Consider the following 18,215-nt stretch of genomic DNA (forward strand, 5'->3'; position numbering starts at 1 on the left):
TCTAGGATAGTTAGGAATAGTTGAGCTCCAGACTCCATGGAGATTATCTTGCAAAGACGAAGAACTACTCAAGGAACCGGTGGAACTTCATCCGATTAAAAGGTATGTGGAGACTTGAACTCATCTTGTCACTCAAAAGTCTATCTACTCTATCTACTCTTGAGACAACAGTCGTATAAGTACGATAGTTTTCATACATACACGCTTGATATTTCGAGCGGAGTTTACTCGCCTATCTTTTTCTAGAAATATGCGTTGGTAAGCTTTTGCTTTAACCATCTTCATCTTTACCCGTGACGAAAGTCATGATGACGTTTCAATCTTGAAAATAGCTTTGATGACGATAGCCGATTCTTTATGTCTAACGACTATTATAACATTATAGAAGAATGTTTCAATGATTGAAATGTAGAGTTGAGAATATGTAACCACCTATGGATGTAAGCATTTAGTGTGTTCGCACGTTGTGTATAAATCCATGTGTCGGAAACCAAGTGTGTGCATATGTGTACATGCGGTATTGGTTAAGGAGACAGGTTGGGTATGCGTACCCGTACGCATACTGGCGGAAGTTCGCGTTCGTGAAATTGAATGCTTTGTTACCAAGATACGGTTGAAAGATATTATCTTGGATAAATCAGGTTTTTCATCTAACGGTGAATATTGAATGCTTTGTTACCAAGATAACTTGGATTGCAAACCATGATTTGAAAACTATATAAGGAAACGTCTAGCAACTGTGCAAGACTAATCCCCACACCTCCTGTGTGATACTAGTTGGTTTGCTAGAGTCGATTCTCCTTTAATCGTAGGTTTCTTCTCGAGACCCTGTCGATTAACGACTGAAAGACTTCATTTGGATTGTGAAGCTAGACGAAACTACTTCTCTTGTAGTTGAGCGATCTGATCTTGCCATTTTCTATCGTACGAGTTCAATTGAAATAATTGACTTGAGATTATATCTCCCATAGGGCAAGATAAAAATAAATCACAAACATCTTCGTCTCATCGTTTGTGATTCCGTAATATCTAGTTTCGCTACCATACGATTTAGATTATTGTGAGGTGATTGATAATACTAGGCTGTTCTTTGGGAATATAAGTCCAGTTTATCAATTGGTTCTTGTCCACCTTGATTTTTATCAAAAGACATAACAAAATTTTTAGGTTTATCAGTGGGAGACAGATCTATCTATCTTTTTAGACTTTTTCGTGTGATACAGATTTGTTTATCAAAGTCTTCGACTTTGAGTCGTAGCAACTCTTAGTTGTGGGTGAGATCAGCTAAGGGAATCAAGTGCGTAGTATCCTGCTGGGATCAGAGACGTAAGAAGCGCAACTTTACCTTGAATCAGTGTGAGATTGATTAGGTTTCAACTACAGTCCAGACCGAAGTTAGTTTGTAGTAGGCTAGTGTCTGTAGCGGCTTAATACAGTGTGGTGTTCAATATGGATTAGGTCCCGGGGGTTTTCTGCATTTGCGGTTTCCTCGTTAACAAAACTTCCGGTGTCTGTGTTATTTCTATTCCGCATTATATTTTTTTATATAATTGAAATATCACAGGTTGTGCGTTGTATCGATCAATAGTGAAATCCAACCTTTGGTTGTTGATTGGAAATTGATTGATCCTTGGATATTGGTCTTTGGTACCGTCCAAGTTTATCATCCTTGTATTTGATAAAGACTCGCAAATTCCTATTTGCTTGAGTAAAGATCAAAGCAAGTGAAAGAGATATTAACTCCTCTATATAGTTTTCTCTAGATTGAGTCTGACTGTCTAGTTGATTCTCTATAAAGTATATTGGAGTTAGTCCATACAGATTGCTAATCGAAATATTAGGTGAGGTTGTTAGACCCCCGCATTTTCAAAAGATAAACGTCATATAATAGTGTATATTCTTCATTTACACTTTGACCATACTAAAATGATCAAGTCATCACTACTAGAGATGCATATATATATAATTTGTACGTTATGTTTTCGATATAAACGACTTTAAAGAAACTTATATAGAAATGGAAACAAGTCAAGTCTGTATTACTACCCGCGAATATGAGGATGATGTGTTCGTTGAAGTTGGTGCGTCTTCGGGTTCTTCAAAGTAACAAAAGTTTATCTCAACATTTCTAGACTTCCTAGTCTAACCTAACAAAGTTGAATCTAGTAATATAATCAAGCTCCCTCGAGTTTTGGAACTAAAATACGGTAACCAACTTGACATACCAACGCTAGAGTTTAACCGAGTAATGCTCTAACATTCATTAACAATATTTGCATAATAGTAAGACCTAGTAGACCCAATACGATAAGGACCCCACAAGTCAATATGCAACAATTAAAGAGGCTGATTAAAAAATGAAGATGAAAGATTGAAAGATAGTTTATGACTTCTACCCAACTTACAAGCATTACAAAAGACTAGTTTAACAAACGATAAAGAATCTAGAAAGAGAGATGTGCAAATTCGAGAATTTAATTCGAGTAAGTACACTTGAAAGTGATGCAAAAGGAGGTGTCTTATTGAAGTTAACGCAACATAAACCATTCTTATGTGGCCATTTCAAAAGATTCCTTTTTGAAGGTCAGATCCTTCACATAAAAACCGAATGAACTTTGGTAAACTTGTAAACTTTGGTCAAAGGATAAAGAGCAGCTATTATCTTTGGTAAACTTGTGAATCGAAAACAAATTTTGAGAATATTTGGGAACCAAAAGAATATTGGTAAGTCTGGAAAATTGATCAAGAACATGTTTAATAACACTACCAATGTGAGAGATATATGCATACCTTGACCACTAGCAGTAGATACCATTTCATCACCATCATAAGGAAAACAAGTTGTCAAATAGTTAGCATAAACAGTAAAATGATTGCACCACTATTAACAAATCAAGTATCTTCATCAAAAATATCAGAAAATCTAAGCATTGCCCGAAGATTAGCTGGTGATCTTCCTTGATAAGAAAAGTCGAGCCTCTGATTGTACTCAAGAGCTACATGACCAATTTTTCACAAATTTGACATGCAGGTCCATCAACAACAACATTATTATACCATGTTTTCTTGAAAATAAATTTGGATTAGAGATTCTATCACCTCTAATATACCCAAAATTATTTTTACGAGGTCCAGGTGCAGGTTAAGCAGATATAGACATATTGGAGTTAATAACAACAAACGCCTTTGCATCAGATTCAGATTTATGATTACTTACTACCATTTCTTCACTCATTAACAAATTACACAATTCATTTATTGATGAGGTGCCAATCCAACGAACTAATTGTTATGCTTCATCAAATACTTTTCAAGAGTATAATGATAAGTATAAGAGAATAAAACTAGCCTAAGCAAAGGTAAAGATGAAATTTTTTCTCTAGCTATGTGCAACTGTTTTATGCCCTAAAAGTGTCTCTCCATTCTGAAGTCAAATTTCCTTTATATATGTCTTCAAAATCCCCTTTTGAAAAATCCTTTAGATTAGATTTAGGGTTATTCGGTTTTTGGTACTCAGGTTTTGACCGAAAACTGGGATTGGTAATATTTTTCCAGCCTTTGCGTTTGGTACTTGGAGAAACGTTGACCCCATGTTAACTCCGTCAAGTGATGATATGTTTAAGCATTTGACTTATTTAATTTTTTTGAGGCCCCTTAAATTATAAACCATTTCTTATTTCACCCTATTGTGCAGTGTAGTTTAACCGCGACATGTGTAAGGTTAATAATCGTTGATATAATGATTTATATCTCGAAAATAATAAAGGTTGTACATATAGTTTATTTGGAAGACGCCACATGTCTGAATCCAAAGTGGTCCATCATGTGGTGATTTCCATCTCGAAGAAAATCAATTATAAAAAGTAAATCTTTTTTTTTTAACCAAAATAAATCCCTTTATATAAACCATAAAGAACAAACGTTCATCTCCTTATTCCTTTTCCACTAGTCGGATTTTCTTCTCCTCCTTCTTCTAGTTTTCGATGTTTGGTCAAATTTAATCCAACTTTATAAGCAAATCTCTAAATAAACAACTAAATGGTGAAATTATAAGCTAAGTGCAATCGATCTTCATCACCAATTGAGAAGAACTAGCAACTGATATAGATGATGATGATGCTGAAATTGAAAATGAACTTCTTGTTGTTTCTCCTATGATTGATGCTTTAATTGAGTTTCCGTAGGATTGCAGGGATGGAGAATTAATAGGAAAAAGGGATTCGTTGAAGCAATTATTTTGCGAGCAATTGAAGGATTAGGATTAACGGGTGGAAACAATAATTGATTTGGGACTTTCGTTGTAGAAGTAAAATTAGGGGTTGCGTTTGTTAGGCATAGAAATAAGGGTACAAATTTGATTCAATAATGTTAGGAAAGAGGAATTCAAGGGTTTAGATTAATGGGTGGTTTAAGTAATCGTCTGTTCTATTTTTATTTATGTATGATGTACGATCCTTATTCCTGATGAGATTATTTACATTAGGGGATTGTATGTTGCTGTTAGGGAGAAACGTACAGGGGAAGAACAAGAAGGTTATCTAAATCTGAAAAACATATCAAGTATTTTGATGCTACCAAAATTCGACAAGAAAATCAACGGTTAAGATCATCTAAAACCCTAATTTAGAGTCGGGGAATGTAATAAGAATATATTATTATTTTGGAGGGTTCAAATAAAATAAATCAAATCAAAAGTTAGAGACATCATCACTTGATGAAGTCAATGCGGGTCAACGTTTCTCCAAGTACCAAACCCAAAGATTGGACAAATGTCCAACCAAACTCAGTTTTCGGTCAAAACCTGAGTACCAAAAACCAAATAAACCTTAGATTTAGAAGTTTATTTCCAACCAGGACTCTTATTTCCTTATCTGGGCCTAATACTTCTTTTAGAAAGCTTAATCACCAAGCAACTTCTATAAATCAACCGCATATTCTTTTAGTGTTTAAATCCAATAATTAACTTGATTTTATCTTTTCTTTTTACCGTTCATGTGAATATTACACCTATGCTCACTTGAATTGTAAGAATTGTTGCTATAAGTGTTGAACACCTTTATACACACGCCTGCGCGTTCAATTGCCGAGATTTGCTTTAAAATGTAACTAGAACTTCATCCGTGCCGTAACGACACGGCCTCCATAGTAAGTAAAAAGAATTATGTCAATTTTAATATTTGTCATTTTTATGTTGGCTCTATATAAAGTGATAATTATTCTATATATTTTTTAATTGTTATATTTTATATTGTTGAGAATTGTTATGAGTTGACCTAATATTTGTCTTGAAAAAACCACTAGGCAAAACATGTAGTGAGACCAATTAAAAACCTTTACTATCATTATCATTGTTGGATTTTTCTCGGGTTGTTTTTTGGAAAAACTTGCGGTCATTCTGTGCAATTGTTTCTTTTGTATTAATAACCATCTTATTTTCACATTAAAAAAATCAACCACAACATCCATAATAATGTTATTTGTGTCCTAACTACATAGAATAAACATTGCCACTAACATACTGAGCACCTGCACTACCATCACCGGAACCACCCATCACCACTACCTTTTCTACCAAAGGATAAGCAGTATTATTGAACCAGACAAAACAACAAGCGATGAAACCCCCCGCAAGCCGCGGTCGTTCCTTCCGTCCCGTCAGTCTACAGGTACACCAGCGCACAAGCTACGGTTGAGGTTCTTCAGGCGTCTAGTTCATTCTGTCGTCCTTTCCCCTTCAACACGAGTGAGTAGGCGAGCCGAAGAAGCTTCCTTCGCCAACACTATCATCACTGGCTCTATGCGCCACCACTTATAAAGACCACCCCGATCATCCGTAATATTTATCTTAGCTCATTTTTCTCCTTTGTTATTCTAAAATGCATATAATTAAAATATGAATAAGGTAAATTATGCCCTTGTTATTTACTAGTGACCGGTGGATTACGAATCTTAATAAAGGTAAAAAAAAAACATTATACTCAAGAGGAAGGCCATAAAGGGAAGTTACCACCATTTCATTTTCAGAAATTGGAGAACAAGTTCCATCAAGCTGATCCTAAATGCTCTTAACCTCCACAACATAAGCAGCAACAAATTAGTCAACTTTAGCATCTGCATCTTAGCACGAAGCTAAATATCATGTGTTGATAAAGTTTAAGAGCAAATTTGTCTTGTATACTTAACCATAAACCATGAGAAGTATCAACACCATCAACATAGGGATTCACGAAATCATAAATTCTCGACTGGATCCAAAGAATGAAAGTGAAATCTTCAGTCACCCAATCTTGATAAAGAGGATTAATAATTCCATTAATTTGATTTGCTTTAGTAGTAAAATGATCATGGAAAAGATCTATCCAAAAGGTTTTCTGCTTTAAAAATTTTGAAAAGAGGAGGAACTCAAGATTTTCAAGTTAAAAATTCATCATCCTTAAGCTTTAAAGGATTAATTATATGAGTTATTTTATTCGGCATAAGAGTAGAGAGTCCATCATGATTTCTAAGAACCATGAAATTTGAAGTGATGAATTTTAGAAGAAAGACAGGAGATCAAGAATTACTTAGAAAGGCGAATAAACAATGAGCAAATGAGAACAAGATCAAAAAAGAAACAAAAATTCAACAAATGATGAGCGAAAATAGAAGAATAAGATCAAGAAATTCAAAATTTGCACAATAACTCACAAGATTCACACACACACAAAATGATAACGCCTTTACTGAGAAGAAACCAATAACTTGAACTTAAACAAAGTTCAAAGAAAATGAAGAAGAACCTTGAAAAAATCCATAAAGGATCGTAAACAGCTGTAGAGCTTTTTCTGCTATGGGTATCATGATAACAGAAATCAGATGGCGAAAATACTAACCAGTGGGAAAAAAAATGAAGGCAAAAAGCGTGGGACAAATGTGGGGCTGAGAAAAATGTAAAAGAAAGATGACGTTGCCCCCATCCATGAGTTCACCAAAACTGCACCCTTTCTAATCCACGGTGGGAAGGACGCCTCCTCCTCCTTTCCTATGTTTCTTTTCCCCGCGTCTAGTCGGGTCGAACTGAAATGGTAATATCATTAAATGAAATAAAAAAAAAACGTACTACAGTGTCGACATGTGCCAATGGCACAAAGACTATATCCTCAATGCGTACAGTGGAATGATACAATTAACTAAAACTAAATTAGGGACGGGCCACTTTGTAGGATAAGGATAGAATATCACTAACGGCAAGTGTGGTTGAAGGGTTCACCAAATTTTTCGAAAAAATGACGAAACCCTTCGTTATAATATTTAGGAAAACCTTATAATCAATTCCCAATAACAGTTTTATCGATTCAAATCCGTTAAAATTTGGGGAAATTTTGAATTTTTACGTGTTACAGCTGGGATAATGTGTCTAACCAGCCGTAAAAAGGTAAATATGGATGAAGACTGAGGAATTGCCAGCCGTAAATACGCATAATGGATGGGAAGTGAAGAACTTCTGGCCGTCATTTGGTCCAGCATCACCTGAGTCTTTCTTACGACTGGGTTAACATGTTTAGAACGTCATTTTCCCATCGATAAATGAATATGTGAGTTTACAAATTTAGAGTTTCAACATGAATACATACTATGATTGAAAGGTAGTATTTTCATTAATTAGACCATAGTAAAACCCACTATATACTTACTAAATCCGCATTACAAAATTGATTTTAATAACATCCCTTACAATGTATCAAGAAGTCTTTGATAAAGGTGAATTGAGCTTCGAAGTTGAAATTATAACCTTTCCATCCACTCCTTCTTAGCTGAGCTACGAGTTCATCATCAGTTTCACCTCTAAGTCGAAGTTGCTTGCAAATACAAAGTAAAGCCATATATTCTTCTACTTTTTTGTATGTCTGCAAATCAGAGATACAATTCAACTCCATCACGGTTGTTAGTGTTACCTGTTTCACTACAAGAAAATTCAAAAATCTTACTCCAATGTGATCGACTGGCTAAACCACCTTTCCTTCATTCTTCTCCCCTGATGTATATGCCACCGTGGAACAGATACACAACCTGGATATCTAGCCGTAACATGGATTCAAATATTTTATTTGGTTATCAGTGAAAGACCCGGCTAGGTCCTCCCAACCGTAAACAAAACACAATTGGTTTACCTATCTGTTTCTGCTTTTACGGTCAGGAATTTCTAACTTAGATTACGTGCCATATTTTTTGACAAACTCAGAGACCATTACGGTTAAGATTCCTAACCGTGTAGCAACTTTTGCGGTTGGGAAACCCGGCCGACGACAGGAGGTATGTTTTTAGATAACAACCTAGCCGTAAACAGTACCCCTGGATTAATTTTCAAACAAAGAAAAGGATACGGTTAGGAATAACCTAACCGTGACACAGAAGAAGATGCGGTTAGGATTCCCATCCGAGTCAACTACGTTACGACTCGGAGTTCTTAGTATTCCCAATCGTATACATTAGCTACGGTTGGAAAAACAAGAACTTCAAGCCGTAAACAGATTCTGAAACTGTTTTTTCAGACCTAATTTTTTCGAAATCAACCGAATAATCATTCAAATGCTTAAATAAAGAGTGGGTTTTTTCAGTTCATACCTTATTGCAGTCATATCAGGAGTCTTGGTGGCTGGTTCATCTCCTTCATTCACTTCTTCTTGATCTTCAGTTTCATCTTAACTTGATGAGTTTGATTTCTCTGGTTCAGAAGGAGATTGTTACGGATCCGATCCTGCATTTTCACATGTCTTCACCATGGTTTTGTACAATGAATTTAATCGACGATGATTTTTTTTTGAATCGACGATTAATAGTTTCAAACGGAGAAGAGAATAAGAAAAAAAGAAAAAGAGGAGAAGAAAAGAAGAAGAGTAGGAGAGGAAGACCGATAGGTATTTCGGTTTTTCAGTTTTTTTTAGTTTTTTTTATGATTTTTAGTTTGTTTTCTTTAGTTTTTAATTATTAGTTATTGGGAAGGACAAAGAAAAAGAATAAGTTAAATTTATTGAGGCTAATTTTGAACTTTTGCATAAATTAGGCCCCAACATCCACATTTTAGTTATAACTATCAAATTAAGTCCATAAAACTGATCCTAGTGCAGCCCCAATAATAAGATTCATTTTTTTCTCATTATTCCTTTCTTCTCGATCTACTTTCAACCAATTTTTTTCCAAACCAGCGGCACACGGAAAATTTACCAACCTTCATACTAGCGTACACTATATAACAACCTAATCGTGGAAAAAAATCCTGACTCCATCGCACTTCCTCCCCTCGAGCTTTATCCTAACTTTCGAACAGATTTCTACTCAGTTACTAAATCAAAACTGAATGTCAAATCCACATGATATTTTATGGATGTGGCTTGAACGGATGTGCCAATGGGGCGGAGTATATGATACGTTCAGTTATAAGCATCGGTGTTGATTCTAAAATTGAAGCAATTGCTGGAATTCTCAAGTGTAAAATTGAAGATTTACCTCTGAAATATTTAAGTATGTCAATTGGAGCCACTTCAAGGGATGCATCAATTTGGGATACTGTTATTGAAAAGTTACAGAAAAAGTTGGCATTATGGAAGAGATTTTTTTTTTCAAAAGATGGAAGATTAATTCTGATCAAGTCTACACTTACAAGTTTACCAATTTACTACATGTCAATGTTTCAGATGCCAGTTAAAGTAGAGAAAAAACTTAACCAGATTATAAGGAATTTTCTTTGGGGCTCTATAGTAGAAAAGAAGAGGATTAACTGGGTTGGAGGGGAAAAGGTTTGTAAACCAAAGAATATGGGAGATTTAGGGATTATAAATCTTAGACTCACAAACAAAGCACTCATGGCTAAGTGGTCTTGGAGATTTCCTAAGGAGAAGAAAAAACTTTGGAGGAGAGTTATACAGGAAAAGATGAAAACAAATCAACAAGCGGTATGGGTCAAAGATTCAAAGAAGCCACAAGGGAGAGACATGTGGAATAACATCCAAAAATAAAAAGAAATTGTGGAACAAATTACTATAACTCAGATACATAGAGGAGATGGAGTTAGTTTCTAGAGAGATAAATGGACAGGAAATCAAGCTCTACACCATAAGTTCCCAAATATATTCAAAATTGCAGTCACGAAAGAAGGTACTATAAAAGAGCTTATATCAAATAATGCATGGGATTTAAAATTAAGAAGGAATCTAAAGCAACATGAGATACCAGAAATGCTAGAATTATTTGCTACAATTGGCACTCCACCAGAGCTAGAGAAGGAAGTTGAAGATGAAATAACCTGTACAGCCTCTGGAGGTTTTAGTGCAAAAACATGCTATAAATGGCTGGTTCAACAGCTTCCTCTCACTGCAGATCCAGTTCCTCACTCTTGCATTTGGATCCAAGGCGTTCCACCCAAAGTACAGTTTTTTATGTGGCAAGCAACACAAAACTCTATACCCATAGTGGACAATTTACTCAGAAGACGATGTCAGATACAAAATCATATCTGTTCTCTATGCAATATACACCCAGAATCAGTTAATCATCTTATGCTCCACTGTAAATATTCTCACACAGTCTGGGTTTATTTCTTAGGAGGATTTGATGTTAGATGAGCACAATCAGGAACATTATTAGCGCAGCTGCAGGCATGGAATAACAGAAAAGGAAGGAATAGAGGAAGGAAACTTTGGCCATTGATGATATTTGCTATATCTGCTGGGCCTTATGGAACGAGCGAAACCACAGGATGATGGCCCATAAAAGACCTAGAAGTGAAGAAGAAACTATCATTGAAATCAAACGGTTACTATACGTTTGGGGTGGGAATGATAAGATTTTCAAATTTGTATTTTTTAGAGAACATGTTTCTCATTGGAAGGCCATCATAGACACTGAATAACTTGTAATGTGCTTATTATGGGGGCTTTAATGCCTTGTTACATAGTATTTTTATTACATAAACCTTTTAAGTCAAAAAAAATAAAATAAAAAATAATGATACGTCCAATCGTTCATTAACTTAGGATTCCGAGTCTCATTTGGTAGGAAATAATATGGATAATATGTCGCGTGGGTTTGGTGGAAAACTGTGGGTATAGAAACTTGGAAGTGTTTTTGGTCATTTTTGGTTGCATGCATAACGGCCTATAAAATCCTAGCCTAATACGAGTTTAGAATTCGATATTTAAGGATAATCGTATCTTTTCTGAAACTCTATTAAGTAAATAGTATCGATTTTTAAGGCAAATCAATTATATTTATTTCTTTTTTAGACAATTACAGTTTTTACTTTTCAACAAATATTTATTAGAGCCATCAAACTTCTTATAAACACGTTACGTAATTACAGAGAAAAGATCTTTCTAGGTGGCTTTGAAAATCTTATAATTTTTAGAGCCACTTAAGGAGAGAAAAAAAAATTTCTTCTAAGTTTTTTCTGCAGCTCTAAAATTTTAAGAATGGCTTCTTCAAACTTCAGGAAGAGATGGGTGAGACCTGAGGTAAATATGTTTAAACCCTAAAAGTAAATCTATTTCTTTTTATTTATTAGGAAGATGAATCGTAAAAAAATAATTGGGGGAGATTTTTTATGTGTGATTTTTGTTTTAGGTGTACCCACTTTTGGTACCAATGGTTACTGTTGTTGGACTAGTATCCATGCAGTTGATCAGAAACATCACCACCAATCCAGAAGTCAGGTATGCTAAAGAAAAACATGGTGTTAAATAATTATCTTTCAAAAAAAAGTTAAATAACTATCCGTCCATTTTTTGATTCTGGTTTGAATGATTGTTTTGTTTTTACCATCAATCCTGAAGAACATGTTGATACAATTTAGGGTATTTGTTTATTTAGTGAATTGAGAATTTGTGTCTGATTTTGGGAAATTTCGGGAGATCCATTTTTGATTTGGGAAACGAGTTAGGTTGTGAATTTGTTTGTTTCTTAGCTTTGGCAAAAAATAAGACATGCATATAGAGAAGTAAGGTATTAGTTCTTGAAAATTTTATTCGAATCCCAAGTTTTTGTTTTACTCTTTTCCCTAATGGTGTTAGATGAAATTTGCATCTCCCCACATACCCCCAAAAAAAATATATTGAAGGATTCCATATATGGTAGAGGAAGAAGAGTAAACAGAAAATTTTGGAATGAAATAGCATTGTTGTAATTCGATTTCAGGACATTTTTTTATTTGGTGACCGGAGATGTATAATTGATTCCGGAGTCGGATGTGAAAATGTTGATTACGACGAAGTTACATCTGACCCTTGTCTTTCGCGTTTGACCAATCATAGTTTTCAGGTCACGTTTTACAGATGCATTTGGCATACAGGCTTGTATCAATTAGCGAAGATCCGTCGAGTTTGAAAGAACATGCAGTTCTATAGGACTGTCGGAGTTGCCCAAAAAAATAAAATACATTGGAAAGTTTGGTTTCTATATATTAAGCACATTCCTTTTCGTTTGAGTTGTGATTCTTATTTTTTTTATATATACAGAGTTACCAAAGAGAATAGAGCTGCAGGAATTCTTGAAAATTTCGAAGAGGGAGAGAAATATGCCGAACATAGATTCAGAAAATTCATCCGAGATCGTCGTCCTGAGATCATGCCTTCTGTCAACAACTTCTTCACAGATCCTAAATTCTAAAAGTGATGTCTGGTTCCGTCTGTTCTTGAAATTTCATTTTCCATACTTTAAAACTGTCACGAATACAATGTAGTAGGGAAAAAGTACTTGTTATCTGGAGACATAGCTAAATATTATTGCAGAATTGTTGGTGTATAACTCAATCTCATTCATTAAATAAAAGTAGTCTTTTTGGACTTGAAAGTCTTTTCAGTTAAACTGATACAGTATATTCATAGTTTTAACCAGCGGCACTCTGTGGAAACTTAGACTAGAGAAAAATTGGCCATAGGCAATGGTAGAGAAGGAAATTTTGGTCCTAGGTGTTATAGCAATGTTCATAATTCTGGGACCAGAGGCCACTGACAAAAGTAACTTTGGAAATTTTTGTCCAGTGAGACAGAAATTTGCAGCATTCACTCAGAATTGAGTTCCTTGGCTGCCAATTACCCGAACATAAGGAGGTGATTTATATATATATTTTTTGAGGAAGAATATTCTATTAATTAATGTCACCTAGTGACAAAAGATTCATATATCATCAATGAAAAATTGTAAATAAACACATTTAGTGAGAACTTTTAAAACAAAAGAACTAAAATACTTTTTTTTTATTCAAAAATTTTTTGTATTGAAGATTAATGAGAGGTTACAAGATTGTCATGATCTACCCAAGCTTGTATATCCTGAGGTAGACCATTAGAAAACTCAAAATTCGACTGTGAGTTTCTAGCTTTCTTGGCTAGTTTATCATCCAAACTATTAACTTCTCTCTTAACTGAAATACAAATCCAACTACTGATTTTGCTTAAAATAAACCTAATATCCAAAACTAAAGATTGATTCATCCAATGAACATAAGAAATTGGTTCATTGATGGACTTTATTAGAGACTCACATTCTGATTCAAAAAGAACTAAAATACTTTAAAAGTAACCAAAAGGAGGTTAGTCCGGTTTGTTAGGAACCTCACTCTCATACTCGTTCTCTAGAGTTTGTTTGGAGTTCTCATAAAATGAAAACTCATCTCATGTATATTATGGGGTTAGACTAGATCTGCTAAGGGGAATAGACTAATGGCTTTGGAATTGCCAGGGGAAGGTCCGGGCTATGCCGTGTATCAAAAAAATAAACACTAAAAGTACTAAATACATATGATTCGGAGAAAAATCCGATGTTTTTTGAGGGATGATGATTTTTGGGTTTCTTTCCAACCATTTGAATATCCTCATCAAAATCTAATGTTCCCCTATAAAGGAATAATAATCGCATAACACAGTGATTACGATCAAAGTCAGTAACCATGGAAAGTATTGATTATTGAGATTTATGTCAAGCCGGAGCAAATCGTCATCGACGATATACATCATCACAAGTTCACAAACATCCATAAAGCAAATCATGTTCTTATGTCGATAATCAACCATTAGAACATTTAAAGAAATAAACAAAAATCCAAGCCTAAGATCCCTGTAAAGCAAGGATGAGTTTTATTATTGCCCAAAATTTACTCTGATACTAATTAGAATAAATTTGGGCAACATATGATTAATCGAACCATGAAACTAAAGAACAAGGTTGTTATATTTGCTTACTTTTTTGTGCATCACGTCACTAACTTTAACTGCTTCATTATTTACTTCTTGTTATGTACTTTTGATACTTCTGATTTTCCAATAAAACTTTAATCGTACTTTCTTACTTCTTTAATTATTTCGTCATTTTATGATTATGCCACCCCTCCAACCTATCTAGTTTTGTATTTCTTTTTCATATTCGGCAGCCCTAAGCGTAAAAATCCTTGCTCACTATCTTCCATATTTTTCTGGATTAAGAGCAATTTGTAGCAACAGTTACATTAAAAACCCAACTATAAACTAAGCAACCTGATTTGAACAACTACAACATCTTTCACGGAGTCGTGCTATTATTATTTACATTCTAACTTGGTTCTCAATTATTCCTTCCTTTTTTATTAATAGTTCTCCAATCTAACTGCTTCTTCAAAGAAATTTTCTTTCACCCTTCTCATTTCTTACTGCACCAATTCACAAGCCTTTACTTCGAAAACGAGGGGTATCAAGTACACCACATATTTTTTCGTTCGGCAACCTGTATGGACAAAAACTTAATACAATTCCAAGTAAATCAACTTAATGATCCTTGAAAAAAATTGTACAAATAGTTTATATATCTTTCTCTTAATATCAGAAAGTTCTAGACAAGGAATCGGTGAACCTGATATAACCGTAAGATTACTTGGACGATTCCAAAGATCAATATCCAAGTTCAAGCTAGTTGAATCCAATAACCGGATTGGAATTCTGCGAAACAAAAAACTTGTTACTTATCTTTCAAGATACGAATTCTACAAGAACAAGTTCTTATAATGGATCACAGTCAATATGGATTATATAACTACGATTGATTATGTATTATAATCTTATTATAAAGATAGACAATATAATGTGGAAAAGGAAAAACACAAGACACCAGAAGTTTTGTTAACGAAGAAACCACAACTGCAAAAAAAAAAAATCAGGACCTTGTTCAGATTTGAACACCAAACTGTATTAAGCCGTTACAGATACTAGCCTACTGTCAGAACTTCAGACTGAAATGTAGTTGAGACCGAATCCGCCCTCCAAGCGATTCAGTTATAGTCTCCTTACGTTCTTTTGAATATTTTAAAATTCTACGCAATTGATTCCCTTAGTTGACGTCCTTTACAACCTAAGTGAAGACTTTTGATACCAATCTGCCTTTAACAGATAAGCATATATGATTTATGTTTAGATCGTGAGATCAAGGTGAGGAAATTTTTTTGCAATAGAAAAATCTATCAAACCTCAATATCCAGTACTTATGACTTCCGAAGAGCATCCTAGGTTCACCCGACAAGAACAGTCTTAGACGAGTTCAATTAAGAACCATTATCAGATATCTATCTTGTGGAATCAAAAAGTCTGGGACGAAGAAACTTTGCGACTACTATCTATCTTGCCTGAAAAAGATTATGAAAACCTCGATAACAGAAAAGCAAAATTAGGATATGCGAATTATCAAGGTGAAAGATAATCGGACCTGGCCTCACGAATACCTAAGTGAAGTCTTTAGGTCGTTAACCTAATTATGTTTCACAGAGGAAACTTAGATATCTATCTTGTGGGATCTTTATCAGATAACTATCTTGTATAATCACAAATTCTGAGACGAAAAAACTTTGCGGTTACTATCTATCTTTCCTGAAAGAGATTATGAAAACCTCGATAACAAAAAAGAAAAATCAGGATACGCGAACTATCAAGGTGAAAGATAGTCCGACCTGTCCTCATGAATCCCTAAGTGAAGTCTTTAGTTCGTTAACCTAATTATGTTTCATAGAGGACTACTCTAGCATATAACTAGGATACATGAAAGTGCCAGGGATTGAAGTTCCCAGTTGTTTGAGTCTCTCTATTTAAAGACTTTCTAGATCAAAGGTCGCTTAACATTCAAGTGAAGATAGCTTGGGAATCAACCAAACATTTTCTCTGTTTAGATAAAACTATGATTATGGTTTCACGTAAGCATATGAGAAATTCGACTTGAAATCACATAGCAAAATATATATTATGGTCGGACGTTAACGGTGTATAATGATAGTTCATGGTAGGTTAACCATTTGAACCATAAGCTTAGCCATATTCATTTAACACTTTAGACTTTAATCTCGATGCACAATCACAAGTGATTAAGTGATCAAATATGTCTTAGATGTGTTTTCCATAGTTAATCAAATGCCAAAAATATCGTAGAAATAGTTTGAATGCATCTGAAAATATTCAGCAGGGTAAGTACATGTACCGGGTACGTGTACTAGACCCAATTCGTGAAATCAGACTGCCAAGGTAGTGTACCCTTAAGGAAATTCTCGGACAGAATATTTTGTGACGCATACTCGGTACATGTACCGTAAGTCGGTTTCTGAACTCAGGATGTTTTGGTATGCGTACTGGGTATCTAATTCACGAACTAAGCATGTTTTGGTATGCCTACGGGGTATGTGTACCATGAGAGATTACCGAACTAGAAATTCATCGATACACGTACTGGATATGCGTATCACTGATCCGGAACCAATGTAGTTACGTCGATACGTGTACTAAGTATGTGTACCGTCCCTGCATCCAGATTTTCAATAGTTCTATTACTCTCTTCTAATCAATTCGAAACATTCCCAAATGACATCGATGTCGAATATCATAGATCAGACTATTTTCAAATGATTAACTTGAATCATAACTTACTTCATAAACAATAAACTGTTTCTAACTAAATTCATCAAGTATATGAATGACGATTGCTTTCAATCATATTTCGAGATGTTTAACAAGACATGCTTGACTCAAAACTTCTTCTATGCAACGTTTAAAGTTCACGTAGTCATATGACTTAGTCTCAGAAATAGAAAGGTGAATATTTGAGTAATAGGTTTGTCCAGTCTTCACATACCTTTTGTTGATGAAGTTCTCAAAATGTCTTTGGTGTCCTCCGTCTTCAATAGGTGATTCAGTGATGTCTGGTACTCAACTACACACTTCTAATCCTAGTCTGAGACCTGACTAATATGTAGAATAGAAATCAAAATATAGTTTTGTGCAACTAAATTTGACAACAACCTTGAGATAACAAAACTTGCGAGTTCGACCGAGCAGTGCTCTAATACCAACAACTGATATTTTGGGACCGAGATATTTGTACTTCCAAGCTTCTAAATTTCCTCATCACGGATTTAATTTCTCTTTGAGATATCGTTATACTCAACCACTGTTTTCTTTCCTAATTTATAGTAGTAACTAAACCTAACAACACCTTCCGAATTCAATCTGGCAGCTCTAAGAATTACAAACCTGAAAGATACATTTTCCTGAGCATCATTGAAATTTTAACTCCTTCGTATCTCAATAAAATCTCAACAATTCTCATTTTCCTCAAGCCCGTTTAAGCAAGTAACCTGAAAAGAACCGGAGCCTAGAATATTTATACCATTTTCCCTCTTTCAATCAATTTTCTTTTCCTCCAGTAGCAAACATGATTATTTTGGCGTGAAACTGGCAAAGAATTAACCAACCAACAATATTCCTATACCTCAGGAGTATGGTTTCTCTACACAAGCTCACCATATTATTCTTCTGAAACATTAGATACTAAATCTCACATGAGAAACCTCATGTAATCATTACAGTTCCAAAACCATCTTATTATCCTTAATATGGAGGAATAACGTCAATGACCAGGTGTTTCTGCATTCACAAAGCTACATCCATGCCCTAGTAACACACACACACACATACACAAACAAACAATAAACCTTGGTTATGTATGGTATACACGACCCACCATACCCGAACGCGAGAAAGGACTTCTGTCAGGATTTCTCAACAATCTTCTCCAACATCGGGACCAACATGCCTTGGATACTGCTGGAAGATTTCAATGAGATTACAGACCAAACAGATAAAAAAGGAGGTCGACAGGTAACTGATGGGTAAACTCAACCTTTCCTTCGAACGTTTGATAAAATGGGATTCATTGATTTAGGATTCCGAGGAAAT

General features: G+C 34.8%; 1 protein-coding gene across 1 annotated transcript; it reads left to right on the top strand.

Annotated features, from left to right (window-relative positions):
• Positions 1–11,316: 11,316 nt before the first annotated feature.
• Positions 11,317–12,822, top strand: LOC113292917. Its single transcript, XM_026541730.1, has 3 exons — positions 11,317–11,489; positions 11,599–11,687; positions 12,489–12,822. The coding sequence occupies exons 1-3, from the start codon at positions 11,448–11,450 to the stop codon at positions 12,637–12,639; spliced, it is 282 nt and encodes a 93-aa protein (XP_026397515.1). The 5' UTR covers positions 11,317–11,447; the 3' UTR covers positions 12,640–12,822.
• Positions 12,823–18,215: the final 5,393 nt, after the last annotated feature.

This window comes from Papaver somniferum, chromosome 7 (genome assembly GCF_003573695.1).
Source record: "Papaver somniferum cultivar HN1 chromosome 7, ASM357369v1, whole genome shotgun sequence".
Taxonomy (NCBI): domain Eukaryota; kingdom Viridiplantae; phylum Streptophyta; class Magnoliopsida; order Ranunculales; family Papaveraceae; genus Papaver; species Papaver somniferum.